This window comes from Alosa pseudoharengus, unplaced genomic scaffold (genome assembly GCF_046254945.1).
Source record: "Alosa pseudoharengus isolate Yale_2024_CS ecotype anadromous, Long Island Sound unplaced genomic scaffold, YU_APseudo_1.1 YU_APseudo_1.1_scf_14, whole genome shotgun sequence".
NCBI lineage: Eukaryota > Metazoa > Chordata > Actinopteri > Clupeiformes > Clupeidae > Alosa > Alosa pseudoharengus.
Window position 1 is genome coordinate 24,364,216 of NW_027468609.1, and position 26,730 is coordinate 24,390,945.

The 26,730-nt window shown below is 40.9% G+C and overlaps 1 protein-coding gene across 1 annotated transcript; it reads right to left on the bottom strand.

Annotated features, from left to right (window-relative positions):
• Positions 1 to 11,512: 11,512 nt before the first annotated feature.
• On the bottom strand, positions 11,513 to 26,406 carry LOC143123131 (transmembrane channel-like protein 2-A). Its single transcript, XM_076284301.1, has 14 exons — positions 26,330 to 26,406; positions 25,531 to 25,624; positions 25,349 to 25,430; positions 24,860 to 24,966; positions 24,671 to 24,769; positions 24,305 to 24,447; positions 24,038 to 24,182; positions 18,915 to 19,103; positions 18,495 to 18,674; positions 17,937 to 18,095; positions 12,927 to 13,055; positions 12,492 to 12,559; positions 12,121 to 12,360; positions 11,513 to 11,642 (listed from the first exon to the last, which is right to left on the bottom strand). Exons 1-14 carry the CDS (start codon positions 26,404 to 26,406, stop codon positions 11,513 to 11,515), a joined length of 1,842 nt encoding a protein of 613 aa, XP_076140416.1.
• Positions 26,407 to 26,730: the final 324 nt, after the last annotated feature.

Genomic DNA, 26,730 nt, shown 5'->3' on the forward strand with positions numbered 1-26,730 from the left:
CATTTCTCCTATATTCCTATATGAGTAATTTTTTTTCTTGGAGAACAACCATACAACCATCATTAGGTGGATACCATTAACAGTGCACATTTTCAGATCTGTACTCTTTTTTATAAAGCCCTTAATTCTATTGTCAAATGTATGCTAGGAATTTTCTTGATGTTGTGTGTTTGCCAACACACATTTTAACCATGTGAATGTGACTGCCCAATATGTAGGATTGTCAGTGGCTCAGTGGGATAATGCCTTGTACTGGTGTTTGTTAGGTTGAGAGTTTGAATCCCTAAGCGCTTTCAGACATACGTGTAAGACCGGAGGTTCTGCCGATGTTAAACGGTGGGGCCGTATATCTGAACGACATAACCGGTCATATGGAAGTCCGAATTCACCCGGTGTTTATACTACCCCCGACCTAGTATTTCCTCCGGACATTATGTAAATGTGCTGTGTCTGAACGAGGCGTAGAACATGAGGTTAAAATTCACACCTAGTGAGAGGGCGTGTTGGTGACGTTTCTTTCGTGCGTCCATATGTGGTTAAATCTGACTTAAATGCCAGTGTTATGATGGAGTGGCATAGTGCTGTCCAGAAAATCTCCGACATGGAAAGATGCAGTCCATGAGGGCATACAACATTTTGATAAAACACATGAAGGGAATGGCACGTTGTAGCCTACAACTGCATGGCAAGGCCAAACGAATTCAAAAGACTGAATCATCATAAGCAGAAGGCGCTGAAAAGGCAGTAGCCTACAGCGACGTCGTTGACGACAATAACAGGAGTATTTAATAAATTGTTAGCCAACACGGTTTTCTGTTCATTGATAGCCTTAGGCAGAATTAGGCTACAGAAAAGAATACAGGATTTTTTTCTCTCCCGGCAGTAAAGACAGTAGATTCGTGTTTAAAATTAAATGAAAACTAAAGGTAGGCTATAGGCTAATTATGCATATGACCATCCAGAGGAGGCTGGTGATCTGTCAAGAATGATGAAGATCGTAAGATACAGATGGTTTTATTGTTGCTGTCATTATTACCACAAACACGAATTGACAACGAAACCATGGCGATCGTGGGTTATATCTTGCCTGTTTATTAGGCCATGCACAGCCCTGTCAGAACTCCGTGTAGCATGCATACTGGCAGTTTTCATAAACCATCACCAACTAGTTCGCACTTTGGATATATCGTTGGATTGTGAAAAGCCCAATTTCGAATAACTAGGCTACAGTACAACAGATGAGGTAGGATGCATCTTTTGCAATTAGAATTTCGTGTTGGTGAGACCTGTTGCCTATCAGTAGACATGTCATCTCGAGTTCCACGACAGCTTAGCTAGTGCCACCGAAATATGACACTGAAATCCTCTCACTATTGGAGTCGCTCAGATAGAAACAGCTGTAACGTGGTTAGGACACTTTTGCTGTGGAGTGGAGACGCCATAAGTTAGGTGTGGTTTTGACAATCAGAAAAGCAATATACTGAAATAGTTTAATGATGTAAAGTCAAGTGCTGGTCTGGTGTGTGTGCACGCAGTTTTTATTGATGAGTCGGAGTGGCAAGGGCATTATAAAACTTCTCGCTCTTAGGCCTACTCATACACCGCGTTGAAATGGCGTAGCTGTCTAAATTCAAATCATATCATGCTAGGGGAGAAATCGTGGGACATCCATTATTTTGTTATTCAGCACCCATGGTCAAAAATATGTTCCCGCGCGCCTGCATTACGTTGAAAACAGATAAATGTGTTCACTCGAAGCACACATACAAATACTGTATGTGCGCACTTATGTGACTATCCTACTTCAAGTATTAGCCTACGCACAATAGATTTCTCTTCTTTAGCCTATAATACATAGGCTACACTTTGTAAACAAAAAGCAGCTGTGACAGGCAGCGGCCGCATATATTCTGCGTCATATATCTCGCATCTTGTGAACTCTAAGCCCCCACCCCTCACTCAACAACCACACGGAGATTCTGTAATGTGCGTGTATGTCGTTCACACATACGTCCGTATAAGGTCAGTATTAGGTCCACAGGTTAGCATCATATCTGAATCATCCGAAGGGTAGGACCTCCGTTTGACAAACCTCCGCATGTACTCCGGAGGTTATATCTGAAAGCGCTTCCTGTTAAAGCTTTAGGCTCAAGATTCACACCTTTGAACAGCACCTGAATGACATCAGGCAATCAACATTCACACTCATTAGTTGCCAAGAATCAGAATCAAATGTATGCTTGGAGTTTTTATTGTGTGTTTACCCCCAATGTGTATGATTGTCAGTGGCTCAGTGGGATAATGCCTTGTACTGGTGTTTCTTAGGTTGAGAGTTCAAATCCCTGTTTAACGCCCCACATACTCGACGCACCCGACCGGTAGCGCGACAATGTGACATCACAGAAGTGCCGTAACCATTTATACTCGCGCGTGGTGGTCGCGACACTAGTTGCAATATTCTCCTGAACAGAGGTGTCGCTGTTGTGAAAATATTAGCGCTAACTACGTTACACAGCACAAGAAGCTGCAGTAAGAAACACTAGTAGCTAGCCTCTGTGATGGTACTTCAGACTTTGGTTGCTATTATTCACAACTACCATCATCATTATTATCTAGTTTCCAAGGTGTGTGCACAGGTAGATAGAGAGATAGATACTTTAGTCATCCCGAGGGAAATTTTAATAATTTAAACAGTTTAGTTAGCTGGCTAGCTAGTTAGCAGCTGGCTGAGTTTGCGTTATTTCCTGAAGTGGAAAGAGATTTTGTTCAGGCCTTAATAGATATCTTTTGTTTGAAAATAAATAGTTTCTATTCCTTCTTCTTAATTCCATGTGTTGCAACTCTCGCTGGTAACTTTGTTAACTTATCCAGCAAACTATTAAAAATTCACGACTGTAACAAAACACTGCAACTCTCGCTTGCCCTAGAACTAGTCCATCTTCCTGTTTCCGCTTTGTCGCGCTCGTCTGAAAAAAAATGAGTGGTGCGCTACCTCGCGCTAGGGTTAAATCCTGGTGCGCCAGAAAGATCTACGTAATTTTGACGTCATGTTGTCGTGCTACCGGTCGGGTGCGTCGAGTATGTAGAACGCTTTAGGATCAAGCTGAACATGCTATTGGTCATTTAAGATTCACACCATTGAACAGCACCTGAATGACATCAGGCAATCAACATTCACACTCATCAGTTGCCAAGAATCAGAATGCCAAGGCACACATTTAGGGGAACTTCATTGTTTACTTTTTTTCCTTCATCATCAAGTCTATCATATTTATATTTCATCCATTAGTGTTCATCTCTACAAATGTCTAATTGCCCTAGAATTTCAAAAAGTTTTCAGGTGTACTCTTTTAGGAAAGCCCTTCATTTTATTGTCAAATGTATGCTTGGAGTTTTTCATGTTGTGTGTTTACCAATACACATTTTCACCATGTGAATGTGACTGACCAACATGTAGGATTGACAGTGGCTCAGTGGGATAATGCCTTGTACTGGTGATCCTTAGGTTGAGAGTTCAAGTCCCACTTGAAGCATTATTGTTAGAATACTATTGGGTTGTGGAGGTTAGCATACTAGAATAGAATGCTGTTGGGTTGTGGAGGTTAGCACACTATAACATTACGTTCCCCCCCCCCCACCTACCACCACAAATACAACTAGATGTACCGCAGAGCAGTACAAAATATGACCGCCGCCCAGTCCAGCACATTTTTTCCACAAAAATAAATCACGCTGAAAGGCCTATATGATTCTAACTGTCTCACTAAATTGCATTATCCACACTCAATTCTCACTCATATCTGCTAGACAACAAGTACCAAAACATGATTAGTTCATGTTATGTTATGTGTGTGGGTGTGTGTGTTTGTGCGTGCTTGTGTGTGTGCCTGCGTATGTGCCTGTGCATGCAAGCGTACATATGTCTACTGTGTGAGTATGTGTCATACGTATGATTACTGTGAATGTATGTGTGTGTGTGTGTATCTGTGCACATGTGTGCACATGAAATGGGTTAACATGACCCCTGGAGGCAAACATACGGAAAAAAATTGTCACTGTAGTCCCTACAGTTCTCATGATATTCACAGAGAACTGTGTCTGCCCTACCCTCCTTTCGGGGGGTCCAGTCCAGCGGGGGGGCTACAGATCAAAACGAAAAACGACGGTTCCATGCTATCCATGTGGGGTTACATGCCCACCAAGTTTTGTGTACCCCGGTCTTTCAGTGTCCCGGGAACCCTTGTTGGTGTACGTCACTAAATGTACACATACATTATTTTATTGTAAGGCCCCCCATGAACGAAAGTACACAAAACTTGGCATGCATTCGTAGGGTGTCATAATGATCCTACACTTTTAATTTTGTGCAGTTGTGCAGACCTTGTCAGCCAGAGATATTGTGATGAAAACACCTAATTTTTTGCTTTTTAATTTTTAACTAGGTGGCGCTATACATGAAAGAAGTGGTAATGGGATGGGTTGACATGCCCCCTTAAGACCAACATACATAAAAAAGGTGGACCTCCTAGGCCCTACGGTTCTCGAGATATTCACAGAAAACTGTCTCCGGCCACCTACAGGCCAGTTGGTGTATAGTAACATAAATTAATTTATTGTGTGGCCCCCCCATGAACGGAATTCCACAAAACTTGGCGTGCATACAGAGGGTGTCATAATGATCCTACACTTCCAATTTCGTGCAGTTTTGACTATGTTAGGTCACAGATACCTGCGATTACAACACCTCATTTTTCCTTTTTTCTGTTTAACTAGGTGGCGCTATACATGAAATTAGTGGTTATGGAATGGGTTGACATGGCCCCTTGAGATCAACATACAAAAAAACAATGGTCCTCCTAAACCCTACGGTTCTTGAGATATTCACAGAAAACTGTGTCTGCCCTACCCTCCTTTCGGGGGGTCCAGTCCAGCGGGGGGGCTACAGATCAAAACGAAAAACGATGGTTCCATGCTATCCATGTGTGGTTAGAAAGAAAAAAAAAATCTGCTTCGCTGCGCGGCGGTCATAATTAAATTCTGTGGGAAACACTGGCTTCCATTATCAGACCATTCATCTTATTCACGACAAATAAATAGTCCTGTAGAATAAAGTATTGTTAGAATACTATTGGGTTGTAGAGATTAGCACACTAGAATAGAGTATTGTTAGAATACTATTGGGTTGTGGAGATTAGCACACTAGAATAGAATACTGTTGGGTTGTGGAGGTTAGCACACTAGAATAGAGTATTGTTTGAATACTATTGGGTTGTGGAGATTAGAACACTAGAATAGAGTACTGTTAGAATACTGTTGGGTTGTGGTGGTTAGCAAACTACAATAGAGTATTGTTAGAATACTGTTGGTGAAAGACTCCCTAAGTTTATATATATATATATTTTATTATTATTATATAGTTTCTCATTTTCGAATGTACATTTAAATCTGCACAAAGTCCTTGAGGTGAAAGTGCTGTGGAGAAATTGCAGGATTGTTTGTGCTCTGCCACCTAACCACGCCCAGTTTACCTGCTGGGAAACCCTGTAGCTCCGGAGAAGGGGCTCAGACCAGGATAAATTGTTTGCTCGCCCCAAGTTGACTCTTTTGTTCATCTCAACCCAGCACTCCAGTGTGTCCTGCTTTGTTTGCGTCTTTGAGTTAACGTAAGTCATCACTTTAATGACCCTCACTATGACTCTTGTGATGTTTATCAGTTTGTAGAGTAGCTCTGCCATCATGTGTAAAGTTAAGGTCTTTGTTTGTTGGTTTGGTGTGTTTTGCACACCAGCTAACTGCTGCCATTGGTCAATTCCTCTGTAGCCTGACAAATCTTATCAGAAGGATTTTTGATTTTCAAAAGCGTTTACCAGTCTCAGCCGTTACAGCCAAACAAAATCCGTAGCCTCAAAACAGGAAGTTGGTCATATCTCAGGAACGCTTTCACGTATCGATACCAAACTTGGTGCATAGACTCCAGGCTTGTGCACAATTCAGAATTGAATTGAGAATGACTCCTAAATTCCAATTCAATTCTTGAATTTGAATTGAATTTGCATTAAGGTCAAAAACAGGATGTAGAATTACAATTCGAATTTGAATTAAAGGAAGTAGAATTGAAATTCAATGAAATTCGAAGAAATTCATATAATTTAAGGGTAGTGTTTTACAATGAACCCTCACAGTATATGTCAGATATGATAGCATTAAACACACAACTTGTAACTTAAAACAGTAACAAATTATATTTCCACACTGTAAAACATAATAGTTTTACTTACTTAAAATGTTATAGTAAGTAGAATTCAGGTTTTGTCTTTTGTTGAGATTACTTGCGTAAAATGAGTGTTACTTCATTTTGAGGTAGAAAAGTGAACAATAAAGTAAACTATACTTGAATTGCTGAAGTTTGTGCTACACTGTAAAATTAGTTTATAATCTTAGTTAACCTGTTAACAAAAGCATGCAAACTGATTGTCTATGCAATTCCCATTCCAGATTTGTCTGTAATGTCAAGTTGTGCAAACAAATGCTCACTTAGTGTAGTGCACTTACAGTACAGTACACAGAATTGCTATTTCAACTAACTTGGTCATTACAATTACAAGTAAAGTATACTGTATGTTTATTTAAAGGACAATTCCGGCGCAAAATGAACCTGGGGGTTAATAACACATTTGTACGAGTTCGACCGTTCGCTGGGATTTATTTTCATGCTAGTCGAATGTGACCAGTTTTATTGCAAACCGCTAATTAGCTTTTAACGCTAGCCTTCGGGGCACACGTACAGTAGAAAGAAATCGCTATTTCTATACCACTAAAAAGGCTCAAAATAGCACCACACTTAAACAGTAGCATAATGAGGGTCTCTACATGTAAACCGAAGCATTGAGAACTTTGTAAGTGTACAGGCAGTTTATTAAAAAGAAACACATTACCGTTCACGTCTGGTTGTTCACATATACAGGCAGGCGATGTGAACTAAAATCATGTAATTTGCTCAATATAGGCCTATCAGAAATAAGCTCCGATGTAACATAACTTGTATAGTGTACTTACTTAGTGGATGTCCATCTGGTCTCTCTGGTATGGATCGCCGCCTCCAATTTCTTTTCGGGACATGGAAAAAAGTTTCAACTACAGCCCTGTTTATCAATGAGGGGGAATCTTCAGACTCTACAAAACACTGCGTCTCTTGGGGGTCAAGACGCAACAGGTCCCACTCCATGCAACACAGGCACTCCTCTTCGGTGGCTATAGCTTCACAATGTCCGCAGGTAGCCTACAGTTTCTAGAAGTGCGAGGCTGTGTGCAGCATTGACTACAGGTAGCTCTCTCTCTCTCTCATAGCCCTTTCACGGAGCTCCGCAGCTCTTCGTTGGTAGGCTATATTCCGACGTCCAATAAGGGTTCATCCTCGATGTCTTCAAATTCGTTCAAATAGCTGCCATCTCTTATGTCTCCTGTTGCGTTCAGTGCTTCTCTTTTGCACAGTCCTTTCTTTCAGCAACAACGTTTCACATGAGATTCACTTCACATCCCAGAGTTTCGTTTTCCCAAGGCGCCTGCCTGTATGTGAACCAGACGTGAACGGTAATGTGTTTCTTTTTAATAAACTGCCTGTACACTTACAAAGTTCTCAATGCTTCGGTTTACATGTAGAGACCCTCATTATGCTATTGTGTAAGTGTGGTGCTATTTTGAGCCTTGTTAGTGGTATAGAAATAGCGATTTCTTTCTACTGTACGTGTGCCCCGAAGGCTAGCGTTAAACACTAATTAGCGGTTTGCAATAAAACTGGTCACATTCGACTAGCATGAAAATAAATCCCAGCGAACGGTCGAACTCGTAAAAATGTGTTATTAACCCCCAGGTTCATTTTGCGCCGGAATTGTCCTTTAACACAAAAGGTGTATTGAAGTTGTGCTAATGAAGTTGTGCTAAACTAATGTCACAGTTCAGCTAACTGATATGACAAAAATGCATTTCCAGAATACCAGAATGCCTACATATTGTTTAAGGGATCACATATTAATCTTTCCTGAAATTCAATCTTAAGTTACAATAACAAAGTGACAGTGACACTAAAGGCTATATATAGTGTTGTGTAATTGATATGTGATTTATATTGATACATCACCCCATCAATGACTATCCAAAACAGACCAAACCTGTGAGTAGAACTAGTGCTGACAGTTATAGACAGACACAGATCTGTAGCTGGAAACCATACATACAGGTACCCTGTCTCTGCTAAGTTACTGAGGCTAAATGTGAGCTTGATTAGGATTTTTATGGGTGCTCTCCTTGCAAACTTATGTTGCTATTTGACATGGTGGTGTTAGTGGCTGTCCATTACATGCACTCTCCTCTCTGGTCAGGATATTAATATCAAACCCAATGCCTTCACAACATCATGGATACACTGAAATGCCAAAATCAGGCCTTTGAATGAAGTGGTAAAACAAAGTCCTGACTCACTGTGGACATCAAAGATTAGGGGGTTCCCTGAACCGCTGGACAAACCCAGGTGTGTCCCACATATTGGTGGTACATAGTGAGGTCTCCCCTTCATTGTGCAGTACTTTCAGAGTGTAGTAAAACAAAATACCAATGTAACATGTTGCTGAAGTTCTACCCACAGCATTAGAGTGTTTTGGATAGTCATCCACATAAATACACACCAACAGTATATATTTGTATATTTGTTACTGTCACTTATAATTTAAGATTGAATTTCAGTAAGGATTAATATGTGATATCTTTACAAATATGTGGGCCAGGGCAGTGGCATTCTGGAAGTGCAGAATGTAACATCAGTTAGCACACCTTGTGTTTACACAATATACTTTACTTGTAATGACCAAGTTAGGTTTAATAGGAATTCTCCTTAGTGTAAGTGTACTACACAAAGTAAGCATTTGTTTGCACAACTTCGAATTCCTATCCCAGATTAGTCTGTAATTTCAAGGCAATCGGTTTGCATGTTTTTTTTTTTTTTAAACTACAGTTAACTAACATGTTAAGTAAGGTTAACTAACTAACTAACTTCACAGTGTAGCAAAACTTAAGCAATTCAAGTATAGTTTACTCAATTTAAATGATCATGTTCCCTTAAATTACTCCTTTTAGCCAAGTTATCTCAAAAAGCAAAATCAACATAATCAACAAAAGACAAAAACTGAGTTATACTAACTAAACATTTTAAGTAAGAATAGCTATTCAATTTTACAATCCAAAGTAACTTTCCCAAAACTGAATGCATGTGATATTCAAAACATTCTTCCTGTTGTTTGACTGTGGAATTGCATTGAATTGCCATGAATTTAATTCCACTTCCTGTCATTCCAATTCCAATTCAAATTCAACTTCCTGTGGGGCGGAGCTAATTCAATTCAAATTCCAATTCGTGAATTGAATGGAGATCCATTCTAAAATTCGGAATTTTGCACAAGCCTGATAGACTCGGGACCCCATCCTGAGAACACACAGTAAATTTGGTGACATTCAACCACTAGGGGGGCGCTAGAGTTACAGGAACTTAGCTCATATCTAAGCGACACTTTCATTTCTCAAAACAAAACTTGGTACAGGGACTCGGGACTCCATTGTGAGGACACGTCTAATTTGGTGCCTTTTGACCTAGGGGTCGCTGCAACTAGCAAAAATGTGTTTTGGCATTTCGGGTATGTTAATGCATGTAACCTTTGACCTGTACGCCCGATTTTGAAAATTAACCACTGTTAGAATTCTTTGATTATGCCAGGTTAGTGACCGCACCAGCGCAAGCACACTTTCGCAGTTCCTCGGAAATGCAGTCTAGTTTATTTTTGCAGCCAATCACTGCTGTCGTTTTATTTTATTGATTTGATCTTAGTCATCAGTGTTGCGCGGTCTGCCCGAAATTAAGCGGTTATAAGTCATAAACAAAATATTTTAATGATATTCGGGTCATTTGCGGACGGGTCAGTTAAAATTAATGAAATATATATTTTCTACAAATAGGCCTACTTAGAAAATCACGAGAAGGCTAGCATCAATACAGTAAAGCATCAATACAGTAAAGTCAACAGTAAAGAAGCTGAAGACGCGAGTTAAAATAATAAAGACACCCCTTCAGGGAAAGCAATATAGGCTATGGGAAATATTGGGAAAAGTTCTTAAAGAAGATGACAGTAGTACAAGTTATGGTCTATAGGCCTACTTCTTGCGAAGCCATTTAAAAGTATGACAGCCAAAACGGGCAGCCTGCAGGAATAAATGTTATGGCACAGACTACACAGCCATATCTACCGGTATGTATAGGTTCGCGCATGCATAAAAGTTACCTTAGTTCGTTGTGTTTGTGACTTTAAACAGTGGATGTGCTTTAGTAAAGCTTTGTGCTTCATTCAGCATTACGCTAACGTTTTGACCAGCAATGTATCTCTTTTGCCTACCTTGCCTCACCATTTCTGTTTTCGAAAGAAAGATGTATGTAAGATGTACATGGCCTTCAAATCTTATCCTAGTGTTCTAATCCTTGGTGGTTGCGTGCGTGCTTGTGCTCTTATTCTCATTAGCTCTCCTGCGCAAATGTCCTGCATGCCTACTGCGTGTAGTTCTACTACATAAAGTTTCGCAAATAAATTAGTTTGATTTACAGAAATGGCCTATACTGTCACACTGCATGTGATATTCCAAAAGCACACCTTTTGTAAATAAGTGGGTCGGATCGCGGGTCGGGTATAATTTTGTCCTAATTAATATTCGCGGTCCGAGTTGCGGTCGGGTTGATTAAAATATCGGGCGACCGCGGGCCGCTTGCGACCAAACCCGCGCAACACTGTTAGTCATAGAAGCTAAATTCGAAGGCAGGCCAGAGGTAAAATCCAACAAACCACATTCACCCCGCAAGCCAATAGTTGAATAGCCCTCCACTAGAGCTTTTGAGGTATTGCCACTGCTTCAACACTGAAAGGCACTGTTAGAATGCTTGGATCAAGCCAGGTTCAGTATAGCGTGTGCCACTGTCTGCTCACGTTGGTGACCGGACCAGGGCAAGCACACTTTCGCAGTTTCCGTCGGAAATGCAGTCTAGTTATAGTCTATTGTTATATTATAATAAATACACACCTAGTTTATAGCGCTGTTTATTTGTTAAGGTAAGTGCCTCTCCTGGGCAGTAGACTGAACATTATAATACACACCTACACACACACACATACACACACACATCACACACACTTTAGTAGCGTAGTAACTCCTCGCTCCCGCTACATTACCATAAAAGATCATCACCGAGGAGTTATATATCTCCTCTCACGTCTGTGTCACATAGTACATGCAATTTGACTGCAAAGTGTCCACTTTATAAATGTAATACGAAAAGTTTTTGCATCTACTTTCATCACATTGTACTGTAAACACTTCTGAAAAAGGATTATGTCAGGTTGAATCACTTGGTTATTGCAGTAGGATCGTGTCGATGCATGAGACAGTTTTTGACATCTCATAGACATTACTGTCTATTCACTTACACCATGAGCAGAACAGCTGGTATGATGAGCCCTGGGTCTGACGCCACACCAACCAGCGTCCCTACGAAGGCCGGCAGGTCCAGGGCAATTGTTTCCATGAGAACATCCATCATCTTTGCTTTACCACTATAGGAGGAATGGAGGGGAACAGCAAAAGTGAAGTGTTAATGAGCTTTGGTTCATACCACACCATTGTTTTGGTTTTTGATTGATCATCTTTTTTCTGTCTATGTGCTGAACTATGAGCTGTATTAGTGACTCTCAGATGGAATAGTGAAAGATTACTGAAGAATACTAAAAACATGACTACGTCAGCGCAAAGAATTCATGGTTGGCATATATATGTGCACACGTGTGTTAGTACGAGAGGGTAACTATAACTTATTCATTTGACTGATGCTTAATCCAAAGCGACTTATGTCAATTATTACAAGGGCCAGCCTAGTCAGAGCAACTTGGGGTTAAGTGCCTTGCTTCAGGGCACAATGGTGGCAGTAGGAACTTGAACCCACAACCTGTCTGGCTACTGTATGCTAGCTCAGTTCCTCAGCCACTACGCTACCACGTCCCTCCTCCCTCCATACTCCAACACATTATCCTGTACCTGAAAGGACCACAATCAAAGGAGGGCAGCAGAGACATCATGCTGAAGACTACAGGCAGCAGGCTGAGGAAGAGAATGAGGAGGAGGAGGCCCATGTAGAAGTTGTTGGACTTGGAGGCCTTGAAGACTTTCGCGTGGGGCGCGTTACAGCACTTTAAAGCCCAGCACTGGTAGTACAAGGAGCTCAGCAGACGTAAGACGTTGAGTCCCACCAAACCAGGGGCATAAAATGCACCCATCCTGACAGAATTGAAGGGGAGATTATTGATCATAAAAAAACAAGGGTATGGAAAACTCATTTGTAGGGAGACTTATGCAGATAGCTAGGGATAAGTGTTCAGCAAGTTCAGCTTTAGGGTTTTAAAACTTACCAGATCATTCCTTGATTGATGATCAGCCCCAGGACATTGCCACTGGTATCAAACTCTCCATATGATGGCTAGACAGTATGAAGGTACAGTAGTTAAGTTAAGTGCACCCATGTCACTCATGATTTTGAAATGTGTTCCAAAGTTTCCAAAGAAGTACTTTACATAAAAATGTATTTGCTCATTAAAACAGTAAAAGGATTGATGATGGGTGTTAGATTTGATTTAGGCTTGCTCCCAACCAAACAAAGAATGTCATTGACAAAACTAATGTATTATTCCCTTAAAGATTCTTCTGGTTGACATGACAAAGCATGTGTTATCTATAACCCTTGAAAATAGAAACATGCAGAGTACTTGAGAGATTTTAACTGTGCTCCTCCATGACCAAGGAAAATAATAACTCTTCACAGAATCTGCTAAGAAATTAAGACTCACAAATCCTGCCTCCAGGTCCCAGCACCAGCAGTAGTTGAGAAACCTCACAATGAAGGCCCGTAGGAAGTCACCTATGAAAATAGTCATGTAGGTCACCTGGATGTCTGAAACAGTCAGCTTCATAAACTCCTGTGAATGACAGAAGTACTTTAGATTAACAGGTAAAGAGGTACTTTAGACTGAAATAGGCTTCATATTATTAGCCTTTAATTATAAAACATCAAAATAATCATTTTTATTATCCTTGTGGGGGCAGAGAGTATTGTAACTCAGTCCTTCTGTGTGTGTGTTTGTGTCCACTCACACAGAATACCTAAGTACTGATTACATTTTCATACCAGGTAGAGGGTCACTATATCTCGATCCTCTAACACAGTGTATCCTCTAACACAGTGTTTCCCAAAGTGTGGGTCGTGGCTAGGCTTGGGTATCGAATATCGAGTATTGGTTGGAACCGGGACTATCTTTGCGATTTTCCCGGAATCGTTCAAAAGTTTAAATTTCGATTCCTAGTTTCGATTCCCAGTCCGCCGACCGGAAGAAGAAACGGCTGAACACCACACCAAGCGCATAGTTCATAGAATTAAAATTCATGGAGAAGGTCAGACTATTTCATTCAAAAGCAGGGTTCCCGCGAATCCTTAAATAGTCTTAAATACAACTGAATTTTCAAAAGAGAGGTATTAAATGTGCGTATGGGACCGCCAGCGAGTGCAAGAGAGCGAGTGATGTCTCAATCCAGTTTCGTGTATTTAAAACGCAATTGTATAAGTGACTAGGCTATTAGGCTACGGGAGGAAGTGTAGTGGTTGCAGAGTGAAGATGTTTTTCACGGGTGTGGTTAAAGGTGTGAAAACGGTAATAATACAGTAGGCCTATGTACAAAATAATATGCCGTAGCTGAGGCCAGAGAGATATACAGGTAGCCTACGTGGAATGAGGAAGCCTACGGTAGAATGAGCGGGAGAAAGAGCGATAGGTTGGCCATACGTTCGGATTTAGGCCGGACATATTGATTTTAAAAGCCCTGTCCGGCGTCCGGCGCAGCCTCAAGCCGGACGCTCATTTGTTCTCCTTTTTGGAGTTGCGCTTGGCATCTAAAATCGTTGCTCGGATGCAGCATCGTTTCACAAACTATGGACGCGAAGACTGCTGCTCAAATTATGTGCAGTGCGTCGCAATCAGGAGGAAATACTGTATGTTAAGTTGATTATGTTTGCATCTTTCCAGCGTGTGTTGCTGGCCTAGCCTGGAAGAAAATGTTATAGCCTACCTGTAATATCTGCCAGCAGCTTGCTTGCCAGCGTTTCCCAGTAGGCTAGGCCTACTTAGCAAAAGTTGTGAACTATAACCGCATATTTTTTGAATGTCGGCGACTGGCTACATAAAAAAAAAAAACGTGCGTTCATAATACGTGCGTGCTTAAGATGAAACCAGCAGTTTTCAGCAGGATCACGCGAGGAGGACCTGTCTCTTAATTAATTTAAAACAAGTCAATGGTTTACGATTCAGTCAAGCTTTGGTTGGTTTAGATACAACTGGTATGCAAAAAGTAAAGTAGTGGATTAACTTTAATTTGCTGTGATGCATATTGGACAATAGATGCACATAGTACATTATATAAAGTAGGCTTATTAAAATATGTAAATAGCTTAGTCTAACTTTGAAAAAATATTGAAGGGAATCCAGTCCAGTGCACATGTCTTTGGCAAGTAGCCTAGGCTACTACAGACACAGGTGAAGAACAGTCAGCCTCAGCAGTAAGCAAAACCACAGCCAGCTTCAAAAGCAAGCAGCCCAGACCCTAAAATTGGGCATTTATAGCTTTGAAGGTAATTCACACACAATTATTTTTCTTTCGCCAAAATATATTTGGTAACTTCTGTAGACATCCAAAATGGAGTGGGGGTTAAAATTAGTAGGGGAAAAAAACTATTGCATAAAGTCATATATATCTTTTTGCTGTGGTATAGTCTTAAGTTTCATTTAGATGTCTTGAAAAGGTCTTAAAAGTCTTTAAATTTGCACTTGGAAAATGTGCAGATACCCTGAGAAAGACCGTTGGTTAGCTTGCTCATTTAAAATATCCTAAACTTTTTTTGACCCTGCCTCTTAAAAAAATCGGAATCGAGAATCGTTAGGAACCGGAATCGAAATAAGAAATCGGAATTGGAATCGGAATCGTTCAAATTCAAACGATACCCAACCCTAGTCGTGGCCCAATGGTAGACAGTCAAGGTGTTGCAGATGGGCTGTGAGAGGTAGCCTACATTATTTATTTTATTGGGGGCCAAGCAGCGAAGCTGCGAGGCAACCCATAGTGATTCTATGTTTTCTTCCCTATTATTACGCTTCCACCATTGAAGTCTATGGCAGCCCATAGAACCGACTGGTCAAAAGTTGTGAAATTTGGCACACTGATTGGGGATAGTCCAATAATTAATTTCACCAAGTTTCATGCCGGCACCTCCAGCGCTCTAGCGCCACCAACAGGCAAAAGTTGGACGTGCGTTCACGCACGTAACTTTTGACTCGTATGCCCAATTGCCAAAGATGAGGTATCGTTGGAATCCTTGGATCAAGCCGAGTTCAACGCACCCTATGACGTCAATTTCCGCCATGATGGATTTTCCGCCATTTTGGATTTTTTCAAAAACCTTTAAAAAGTTTCACGCCTCACATAGTTTGTCCGATTTTCACGAAACTTAGCACATAACATCTTCAGACCAAGCCGGACGAAAGTTATCGATTTTCATCTTCGGAACTAAAACCGTTTGCCCATAACAGCCAATCAAAATATGCGGCGAAGCCGCCAAACAGGAAGTGAGCTCATATTTCAGCAACCCTTTCATCTGTCATAACCAAATTTAGTACATGGACTTATAACCCCATCAGTAGGGCACTCAAAAAATCTGTTGACCTTTGACCTCTAGGGGGCGCTGTAATTAGCAAAAATGCATTTTGGCCTGTAGCTGTTGATGTGTTTGGAATTAAAACATACTAGTGGTGTCTGGTAGTACTTTTGGATGTCCTTAGGCTGACCCAGGCCAACTTGTGTCAACATAATTGATTCGGCCGCCATATTGGATTTAATCAAAAACACTAAAAAGTTTTCACAGGTCACAATGTCATCTGATTTTCACCAAAATTGGCACAGACCATCTTCAGACCATGCCTTATCAGTGTTTAATTTTCTGGAACAATTGACAAAAGCATATGCCTGTAACAGCCAATCGAAATTGGTGGCGAAGCTGCCAAACAGGAAATTACCTTGTAACTCAGCCAATCTTGGGTTGTTTGGCATGGAACTTGCTGTGACTGCTTAATGCTATATACCTGATGCAACCGCATTGAGTTACATGGCAAATTTGGACTGCTGAACTGACTGCTTGGACCCCTCATTGCTACTTGCAGCTATATTTTATTTAACATTTTGTAATTAAGCTTGAAATGTTGAAAAAGTTAATGATTAAAGGGATATCAGGCAAGCCTAATGCTTTTTCTCTATGAAGCTCCCCCTACCGTCTGTACGTGTCGATACGTGTACAAGCCCTTGTTCGGTCTGAAGCTCCTTTCCTTTTCTTCGCATCTTCCGTCAAGGGTTTTCGCTGCTTATTCGCCGGCTCTGCCATTATACACACGTTTGCAACAATCGCTAGTGTTTCATTAGCCTGCCTCTGTGCTGGGGATGCAGGATGTAAACTGATCCTGCTTCTCGCGATGTCTGAGACTTTGTGAGACTAAAGCTCAGCGGGTCGGATACACCGAACTTGCAAGTGTGATATTCTTCCTACAGGCAGTAGGGGCGGGCGAGAGAGCCTTCATTCGCCCCGTAATGAGTCATTTAACCATATACCGACTTACGAAGATGATTAATTAAGACTAAAACGTTGCCTGGTGTCCCTTTAAAGGTGCTCTAAGCGATGCTGAGTAACGTCACTTCTGTTGACTTTCAAACAAAACAGAGAGATAGCTCGCTACTTCCTCCCCTTCCCTCCCGTGCTGCTCCTGTGCAATTGAAACTCTCCTAAACGTGCATCTCGTCTGTGATTTGCTGGAACAGTTTGTTATGTTTTTATGGGCTAGGTTTGCCCAGGTTGTTTTTGTTGCCGTTTTTGGAGCCTGGGGTGTCCAGAGATCACGTTTTTTACAGTGTATTCAGGACACAGACAGCTAGTGGTTGGTTAGGTGATGTTTGCCGTAAGTGACATAAAATGTTTTAGCCTAAAAAACGCGTGGCATCGCTTAGAGCACCTTTAAATGGCTTCAATTCAAAAGTACCTAGTAATAAAAGCAGTAATAAAAGCAAATTAAATATATTCTTCAAACTGACGTTCATTTGATGTTGATCTGAAACATATTTGATGGGGTTGTCGGATTATGGGTAACGCTACACTGAAGTGTCTTACAGTATAATGGAGTGGTAGTTGTAATAGGCTTAGTTTATTGCATCACGATGCATGCGTAATTATTCAAATTCCATTAAATAAATGATAAGGAAATACTTTATATTAGTCTCGTCTCAGAGTTGTGAATAAATGTTTGGGTGGGTCGCTGAAGATTTTTAGAAATTAAATCTTATAGTCAGATAAGTAGTCTTAAGTTTGGGAACCTCGGCTGAATTGGATCTTAACCAAATATAAGGGTAAGGGTGTGCCTTTAACTGATTGTTAAAGTTTCCTAGTGGCAGTGAGGTGAACCTTTTAAACCATTCACTGCTAATTGTAACCATATTCTTCTCTGTGTTGTATTTGCCTTTTTTATTCTCATTGGGACTGTGCAAGTGCACATCCAGTGTGTGACACTGTTGCAGACAAACAAGATGGAACCTTTCTTTTGTCTTTACTGTTAAGTGGAAATGTAAGCCCATTTTTAAACCATATCACCTTTCAGTGCTTTCAAGGTAATGGACTTGGTGTGGTATGAGAATATAACTGATGTTATTCTAATGGACAGAAACAGTAACATAATAGATAGCATGTCAGAGGCCAACTAAATGGTTAGAATTACAACTCCAACACCAGTCTCCCAACACGGTCCGCGGATGGCATCAGCAGGGTTGATGGGCGGAGCGGTGGCCTCAGAGTCGTTGTTGTACATGGAGAAGTTGGCTAGGTACTCCTTCAGGAACCAAACTGAGTTATTCTTAATGTTTACTTCCTCCTCAATCTGCAACACAAAAGACATTTAAATAGAATAGAATAGAATAGACAAGAATAGTCTTCATTACCACATCTACTAAAGTCACTGGGAATTGTTGTAGTGAGACAGCATACACAATGAATATATAATGGGGAAAAAAATAACTGTATAACATTATGCAACATCATAGCATGGTGTCAACTACAATACAGCAAGACCAGTCTTGTCAATATTCTTGCTCATTAAAAATGAATGAGTCTCAATATCAGGCTAAACTATCATGGCTGCCCCATCACTCATGGTAATGGGGCATTCTCTGTGCTCTTGTTTTTAGAAATGCACGTGACCAAGGGACACATTCAGCACTTCTGTTTCACAGACAAACATGGATGTACACATACACACATGCACGTGACCGTGGCTTACCTTGTTGTTGACATCGTTAAACAGAGCAAAGAGGAAGGTGTAGAGGTTGCCTAGGAAGAGGGCAAATACGCGACTGAGTTGATATTTGAGGGCAATACGGGGATGGTTATCCTCTAGTTCACCAATGGTTTCAAACAATGGAGGGCACACCAGGCCCAGTAAAGACATGACGATCTCAAGCTGTTACGACAGGAGAACAGAGGAGAGTCATAAGGATGAGCTATTCTATTCACATTCATTCAACATCATTTGACCAATTTCATATTCTGTACTTTAAGAGTGCCACCAGTAAACCTATTTTTATATATATTTAGGTAGCTGTTGCAGTGGTCAATGTAGTGGTCCAAATAAAGGAGAATCCTTGCTTATTTTAGATCACATGTTCTTATGTTTAGATCATAATTGTTTTATCCACAGTACCTCATTTTTCTCGTACCAACTAAGGTCATCCCTGTTGGCAAACTCCTGTGACCGCGAGACCGCAAAGAAGATGAGGTAGCCGCTGCCTCCCAGGATGCAGGTGATCATGAAGTTCGCCAGCACCCGCAGGAACCTCCGCAGGTGGATGTTCTCTTCTTTCTGGCTCATTTGCAAGTCCACGATGGACTCCTGCAAGAGTTTACAAATGACAGCGACATCATAGCCTATCCTCATATGAAAACCAGAACAAAAATCATAGTCCTGCAATTTTAAAATAGCGTCACATGAGGTTGTTCCTGTGTAGGCTTGGGTATCGAATATCGAGTATTGGTTGGAACCGGGACTATCTTTGCGATTTTCCCGGAATCGTTCAAAAGTTTAAATTTCGATTCCTAGTTTCGATTCCCAGTCCGCCGACCGGAAGAAGAAACGGCTGAACACCACACCAAGCGCATAGTTCATAGAATTAAAATTCATGGAGAAGGTCAGACTATTTCATTCAAAAGCAGGGTTCCCGCGAATCCTTAAATAGTCTTAAATACAACTGAATTTTCAAAAGAGAGGTATTAAATGTGCGTATGGGACCGCCAGCGAGTGCAAGAGAGCGAGTGATGTCTCAATCCAGTTTCGTGTATTTAAAACGCAATTGTATAAGTGACTAGGCTATTAGGCTACGGGAGGAAGTGTAGTGGTTGCAGAGTGAAGATGTTTTTCACGGGTGTGGTTAAAGGTGTGAAAACGGTAATAATACAGTAGGCCTATGTACAAAATAATATGCCGTAGCTGAGGCCAGAGAGATATACAGGTAGCCTACGTGGAATGAGGAAGCCTACGGTAGAATGAGCGGGAGAAAGAGCGATAGGTTGGCCATACGTTCGGATTTAGGCCGGACATATTGATTTTAAAAGCCCTGTCCGGCGTCCGGCGCAGCCTCAAGCCGGACGCTCATTTGTTCTCCTTTTTGGAGTTGCGCTTGGCATCTAAAATCGTTGCTCGGATGCAGCATCGTTTCACAAACTATGGACGCGAAGACTGCTGCTCAAATTATGTGCAGTGCGTCGCAATCAGGAGGAAATACTGTATGTTAAGTTGATTATGTTTGCATCTTTCCAGCGTGTGTTGCTGGCCTAGCCTGGAAGAAAATGTTATAGCCTACCTGTAATATCTGCCAGCAGCTTGCTTGCCAGCGTTTCCCAGTAGGCTAGGCCTACTTAGCAAAAGTTGTGAACTATAACCGCATATTTTTTGAATGTCGGCGACTGGCTACATAAAAAAAAAAACGTGCGTTCATAATACGTGCGTGCTTAAGATGAAACCAGCAGTTTTCAGCAGGATCACGCGAGGAGGACCTGTCTCTTAATTAATTTAAAACAAGTCAATGGTTTACGATTCAGTCAAGCTTTGGTTGGTTTAGATACAACTGGTATGCAAAAAGTAAAGTAGTGGATTAACTTTAATTTGCTGTGATGCATATTGGACAATAGATGCACATAGTACATTATATAAAGTAGGCTTATTAAAATATGTAAATAGCTTAGTCTAACTTTGAAAAAATATTGAAGGGAATCCAGTCCAGTGCACATGTCTTTGGCAAGTAGCCTAGGCTACTACAGACACAGGTGAAGAACAGTCAGCCTCAGCAGTAAGCAAAACCACAGCCAGCTTCAAAAGCAAGCAGCCCAGACCCTAAAATTGGGCATTTATAGCTTTGAAGGTAATTCACACACAATTATTTTTCTTTCGCCAAAATATATTTGGTAACTTCTGTAGACATCCAAAATGGAGTGGGGGTTAAAATTAGTAGGGGAAAAAAACTATTGCATAAAGTCATATATATCTTTTTGCTGTGGTATAGTCTTAAGTTTCATTTAGATGTCTTGAAAAGGTCTTAAAAGTCTTTAAATTTGCACTTGGAAAATGTGCAGATACCCTGAGAAAGACCGTTGGTTAGCTTGCTCATTTAAAATATCCTAAACTTTTTTTGACCCTGCCTCTTAAAAAAATCGGAATCGAGAATCGTTAGGAACCGGAATCGAAATAAGAAATCGGAATTGGAATCGGAATCGTTCAAATTCAAACGATACCCAACCCTATTCCTGTGTGATACTTTGTAAAAGGAAGGATTATAACAAAATATTACATGTTGTGAATAAATTGATGAAGTAAACAAGGTCATTTGCCAATTCAGCTATGTCGTTTTATCCATCATCACTGATATTGACAGATGTCTTTAGTATATGTGTCTGAATAATAATGAACTTTTATTAATTTATTCAACGTGACTTACATATGTCAATTATATTACAAGGGCCATTGTCCCCAAAGCAACTCAGGGTTAAGTGCCCTGCTCAAGGACACAACAGTGGAAGCCGGGAATTGAACCCACATCTTTTCAGGCTACTGCAGTGATCCTCACTATTTTTTTCACAAGACCCACATTGGCAGTGCAAAATCAAAAGGAGAGCCACTTTTACGACAATATACTAAGTCGCCTTTGCAAATGTGCATTTCTACATATGAATTGGACATTCCACAAAAAAAGAAATAACACAGCCAATACATTTTCATTTAAGACCAGATTTACTTTAATACTGGGATGAGCGGAAGCTGGCATGCATGTCCTTGACTTATGTTATATTTGTTTGTTGTTGCAATCACAGTGAGGCATTCAAGATGAGTATGGGTCAGTCGTTTCTCTGTTTCCTCTTGATAGTGTTCATGGTCGAAAATGTTGACTTACAGGTGTATGTGCTCATTAAGAAAGACATCATTTTCTGTGCAAGTGGTTTCAAAGTGGGAAAGTTTGCTTCAGAAACCAAATTCCAGTGACAATACCCCCTTTAGGAAGCACTATTAAGGCTTAAAGGAACACGCCACCCAAAATCAGTAGTAATATATGTTCTTACCTTAACTTTCACGAGTTGAGTCATACCTCTCCCGCGTGGGTAGGTGCACTCAAACACACTGTCGCGCGGCGCGAATGTGTTAGCATGTTGCTATGCTAGCGGGCTCTGCCGTGGCCGTAGAGGGAGGAACATAGCAGTAATCAAACACCTCCACGTTTTCCCTACTTAAATACAGTTACACGAGTAGTTGATAAAAATGTGTACGTCACACAACATAAAACGTGGTGATTTTCCAAGCGAATAAACAGGAGAACTACAATGTGTGGCGCAATAGCACTTGGGAGTACTTCGACCTAGCGTGGTAATATTATTAACACCTAATTGTAGATCCTATCCACCACAGAGTTTAGAATCCATGCTGGATCGACCCTCAGCCTCTCCCTCCCCTCTGAGCGAGAGAGAGGCACACACACTAGAGATGGGCTGATGGGCTATTATTTCAACCATAACTGCATAGCAAAACTTATCATCCATCAGCACCAAAGTTTTTTGACCAATTTTCAAAACCGCACCCGCCCACCATCCACTGGTTGTTTTAATGTAGGCTATATGGGTGATGCAGCGCTGCTGACGTGAGGCTAGAAAGCCCTTGCCTGTTCTAGAAAGTCTGATCTAATGCAGCAAATATATTAAAAGGCTAAAGTCGTACATTGGCTATGTTGTAGCCTATCCCCAGAATATCAGCAGCAAACTCAGTCTCTGTCGCGCAAAACAGTCTCCAAATAAAACGTACATCGGCCTGTTGCCTATTCTGCCAGCTTGTGACAATATATCGTCCAAAATGCTTGATTGCATTGCATTCTCCACATTTTTAGCTACATTTTCATGTACCACATCAGCATTTTTGTTCAGTGAATCTTTTGTAAATTGCTTTACAATTACCGTCGGGCCTATAGGCCTATTGCCTGGCTTGCCTCAGCTTCGGTCACGTCCTTTTACAATTTTATCATTGTAATAAAAAACGCAATTTGCCACATAATTTCAGCATGCTCCTGGCCTACTAATTAATGCCTATTGTACTTTCTTTGCAAAAAGAAAGAAATCCTTGATAAAATAACAGTCATTCACATTATAGGCTACTTTACACACTGTTATGTCAGGTTGACTGACAAGCCTGTTCTGAAGACTCCCATTCACATCTAGTGTGTGTGCCTCTCTCTCTCGCTCAGAGGGGAGGGAGAGGCTGAGGGTCGATCCAGCATGGATTCTAAACTCTGTGGTGGATAGGATCTACAATTAGGTGTTAATAATATTATCACGCTAGGTCGAAGTAGCCTACTCCCAAGTGCTATTGCGCCACACATTGTAGTTCTCCTGTTTATTCGCTTGGAAAATCGCCACGTTTCATGTTGTGTGACGTACACATTTTTATCAACTACTCGTGCAACTGTATTTAAGTAGGGAAAACGTGGAGGTGTTTGATTACTGCTATGTTCCTCCCTCTACGGCCACGGCAGAGCCCGCTAGCATAGCAACATGCTAACACATTCGCGCCGCACGACAGAGTGTTTGAGTGCACCTACCGGCGCGGGAGAGGTATGACTCAACTCGTGAAAGTTAAGGTAAGAACATATATTACTACTGATTTTGGGAGGCGTGTTCCTTTTAATAACTTCCTTTCACCTTCATTATTTGGGTGAAGGGAGAAGTATAATTCAGATGTTTGCGTTTTTTTGTAGTGCAGTATCGTATGTTTATGAAGCACATTTGAAAAAATTTATTGGCTGTGTTACCATATAGCCTACAGTGGGTCCCACTGGCCACTTCATTCGCCCTTTCCGTGATTCACGCAGCTGCGTGAAATGTATTATAACTTATCGCCACGAGGTGGCAGTTTAAGTCCGCTGTAGCATTGCCGGTAAACAGGGCAGCGGATTGCATTCAAAGGCGTTGCAAGTAGCAGTGAGATGTAAGCAGAACGAAACTAAAGATCACCTCGTTGAAGTCATACAGTAGACTATAGGCTAAATCAGAGCCTACTTTTGTTTTTATCAAGCTGGGGCCAGAGATGATGGCCTTTGGCGAACAGTTTAGGCCTACTCAAAATGAGCAAAATCAAATTTGGCGAAATCTCGCCAAAGCTACGATGCAAGCCACCAATTATAGCTTGACGAGCCGCACAATGAGAAACACTGCTACTGTATCCTAGCCCAGCTCCTTAGCCACTACACTACCACTGTCCCTATTAATACAGAGTGTGAGTGTGTGTGTTGTTGCCTTGAAGCTTGTGGTGATGGAGGCGTATTTGTTATCCGCTGACTCAGGATTGCAGACAAGGAAGTCCCAGCTGGTGAACAACTTCCAGGAGAAAGTGAACTCATCATCCGCTTCACCCTCGTTGATATCCTGATCATTAGCCATTCTGACATGGAACAACAGGACAACATACATGTTTTTCTTTTCAATTCATATCCACTTTAACTGTACATTACAGGAAAATGCGATATCTTCAACAGTCTGTACTGGTGCTATAGGTGGACTTACGTTGTAATGATAACCACGAGGCTGTAGCCAAAGTTCCCAATCCCTACCAATAGATAAGAGAGTGGCAGTGGGAATTTCAGAGGCCCAACGTTCCTCTGGTCATTGTAGTACCCATAGAAAAGCACTGAGTATTTGCAGTAACCCTGCAATACATTTATATATAGAGATGTAAAATGATGTGTAGTTTAACCAACACTTTGACTTTTTGAATAATATATAGAACAGATATATCACAAAAATATACAGGGGAATGTTGACATTTGTCTGGGCTTTATGATAGATTAGTGAAGTTACTAATACATATAAATTGCATTTATTGAATATACAAGAATGGTTAGATGGAGTATTCTGTATTAGCTAACTCACATTGAAGTTCATAAGAACAGAGTAATCCATAGCCGTAGGCTGTTCAGCTCTAGGTACTGTTTTCCGAGGTATGGATCCATATGGTAGCCCCATTAGAACCTGTCATCACATTACCTATTAGAAATGTTAATGTATGCATTCAAACTACACTACACACAGCAACAATGTGACCTCTGAGTGACCTCTGACCTCAGGGATGACCACAAGCCCAAATGTTAAGCTGAAGAGCACCAGGTTCAGACTGAACATCCACCGCAAGAATATGAAGTAGGAGGCCACCGATGACCCAAAGTGACCTGGAGACCCAGTCACAAATACATAGAATTAAAGTGCATCCAAACCAGTTTCAACAAATTTACCTCAGTAAATTAGCTAGATGTTTTATGCAGAGGTAAATATTTTATGTAGACGCATTGAACAAAGATGTACAAGGGCGCTAACATTGTTGATGTACCACAGTTCTCCACATGATGGCAGTATCTTTTGTGACTGTACTTTCCGTCATATTTTCTCCCTCAAATAAGTTCCATCAATTATCTTCTTCTTTTCAAATAAGTGAATCAGTTCTTTTACATGAGAGGGATATTGACTGAGTCTAATTCCATGACACACTCTCTGTGCCATTTTAGTCACAATAACATGACAAATAGTGCACAATAAGTTTAAGGAAACAATTACTTTCCACGTCTTTGATCTTCTTATCCCATGGTATGAGGGATGTCTTGAAAATTTCAAAATCTTTCTGAAACTTGATCCATTTCTGTAAACCAATAAGGTATAAGGAAATTACCAACTAAATCTGTCAGTTCTCACAATACAAAATACAAAAAAATCACTATTGACAAGACACATGTTGTTACCTTCTTCATCATCATTTTGTAGGCAAACCATGCCTTTCCTTTGCCCTTCCCCCCCAGAGCACCTTCAAATTTGTCCACAAACTCCTGGGCCTCTCTGGAAATACACAATTAAAATCATAATATTTAGTGCAGTTATATCACTTTAGGGTTTAATGCTGGAGAATGATCTGAAAACATCTAGTCTATGCCAAGGTTTGCATGTAAGGCTATTTGCCATTATGCATTTGACTTTTTAAACTTCATTTCATTCTTTCTTGCATACCCAGCGCCTGTCTTATTTCCTCTGCTTTTGTCAGCATATCTTCTAAGAATAGAATTTGACTTTCTGAGAATTCTTTCTCATTTCTAGATATTGTCTATCTTCTTCTCGTTCTTTCATTGTTCTTTCTGTCCATCTGCCTTCACACCTACAATTTCCCTTCCTTCCTCTACGATGTGCCAGTTTACCTGATGTTCTGAAATGTGACTCTTCTTTGAAGTTTCTACTTCATCAAAGGTTTCCGCTGATACTGCTTTCTCACAAGTGGTTGGCATCATTCTATTCAGAGCATATAATCTGATATTGCCCACATACCAAGGTAGATTATTGACTGAAAACTGTTTAAATTCACTTGCAACCAGAACCAACCAACCACTTTATGTTTGAAATAATGTTAATCATCTTTAACAAAGTTGCTCGCAAATAGACGTAGTCTTCAACGCAGTCTTCAAACAGAGAATGAATAATAACCTAATGACACCACCACCTAAACCTCTGATTTTGGCATGGATTCCACTTTTTATCACCATGGTGCATTACTTGAAAGCTGCAAAGCGGCGTTTCATACGCCATGGCTTGTTTCTCATGGTGGCAACGAGCTTCCTCTTCTTCTCCATCTCCTCTGTGAGTCGGGCCATCTCTCCTTCGGACATGGACTCCTCCTCATCAGAATCGGTATTGGAGTCCGAGCTTTCATGAGAAAAGGGAGGGACAAGGTCAATACATTTACATTTCTCTTTTTTCACCACACATTTCATGAATACTTCAGTTTCTAGTCAAGCCCCTGTTAACAATTCACCCCAGTTAGATGGTGTTGTACCTGCTTCCATTGCCTTTCTTCTTCTTTTTATCAGCGCCTTTTCCTTTCCCTTTGCCCTTCCCTCCCCTCTTCTTGTTCTTCCCTCTGCCCCCTGCCTCTTTGCTTTCGTCCTCAGTTTCCT

Coding starts and splice junctions, on each gene's coding strand:
- LOC143123131 (XM_076284301.1), bottom strand. CDS start 26,406: ATGGAGAAGAAGAGGAAGCTCGTTGCCACCATGAGAAACAAGCCATGG. Junction 19,104..24,037: donor CCATCACCACAAGCTTCAAG/GCAACAACACAC, acceptor AAACTCTTGCAG/GAGTCCATCGTGGACTTGCA. Junction 12,361..12,491: donor ATCAATCAAGGAATGATCTG/GTAAGTTTTAAA, acceptor CAATTCTGTCAG/GATGGGTGCATTTTATGCCC.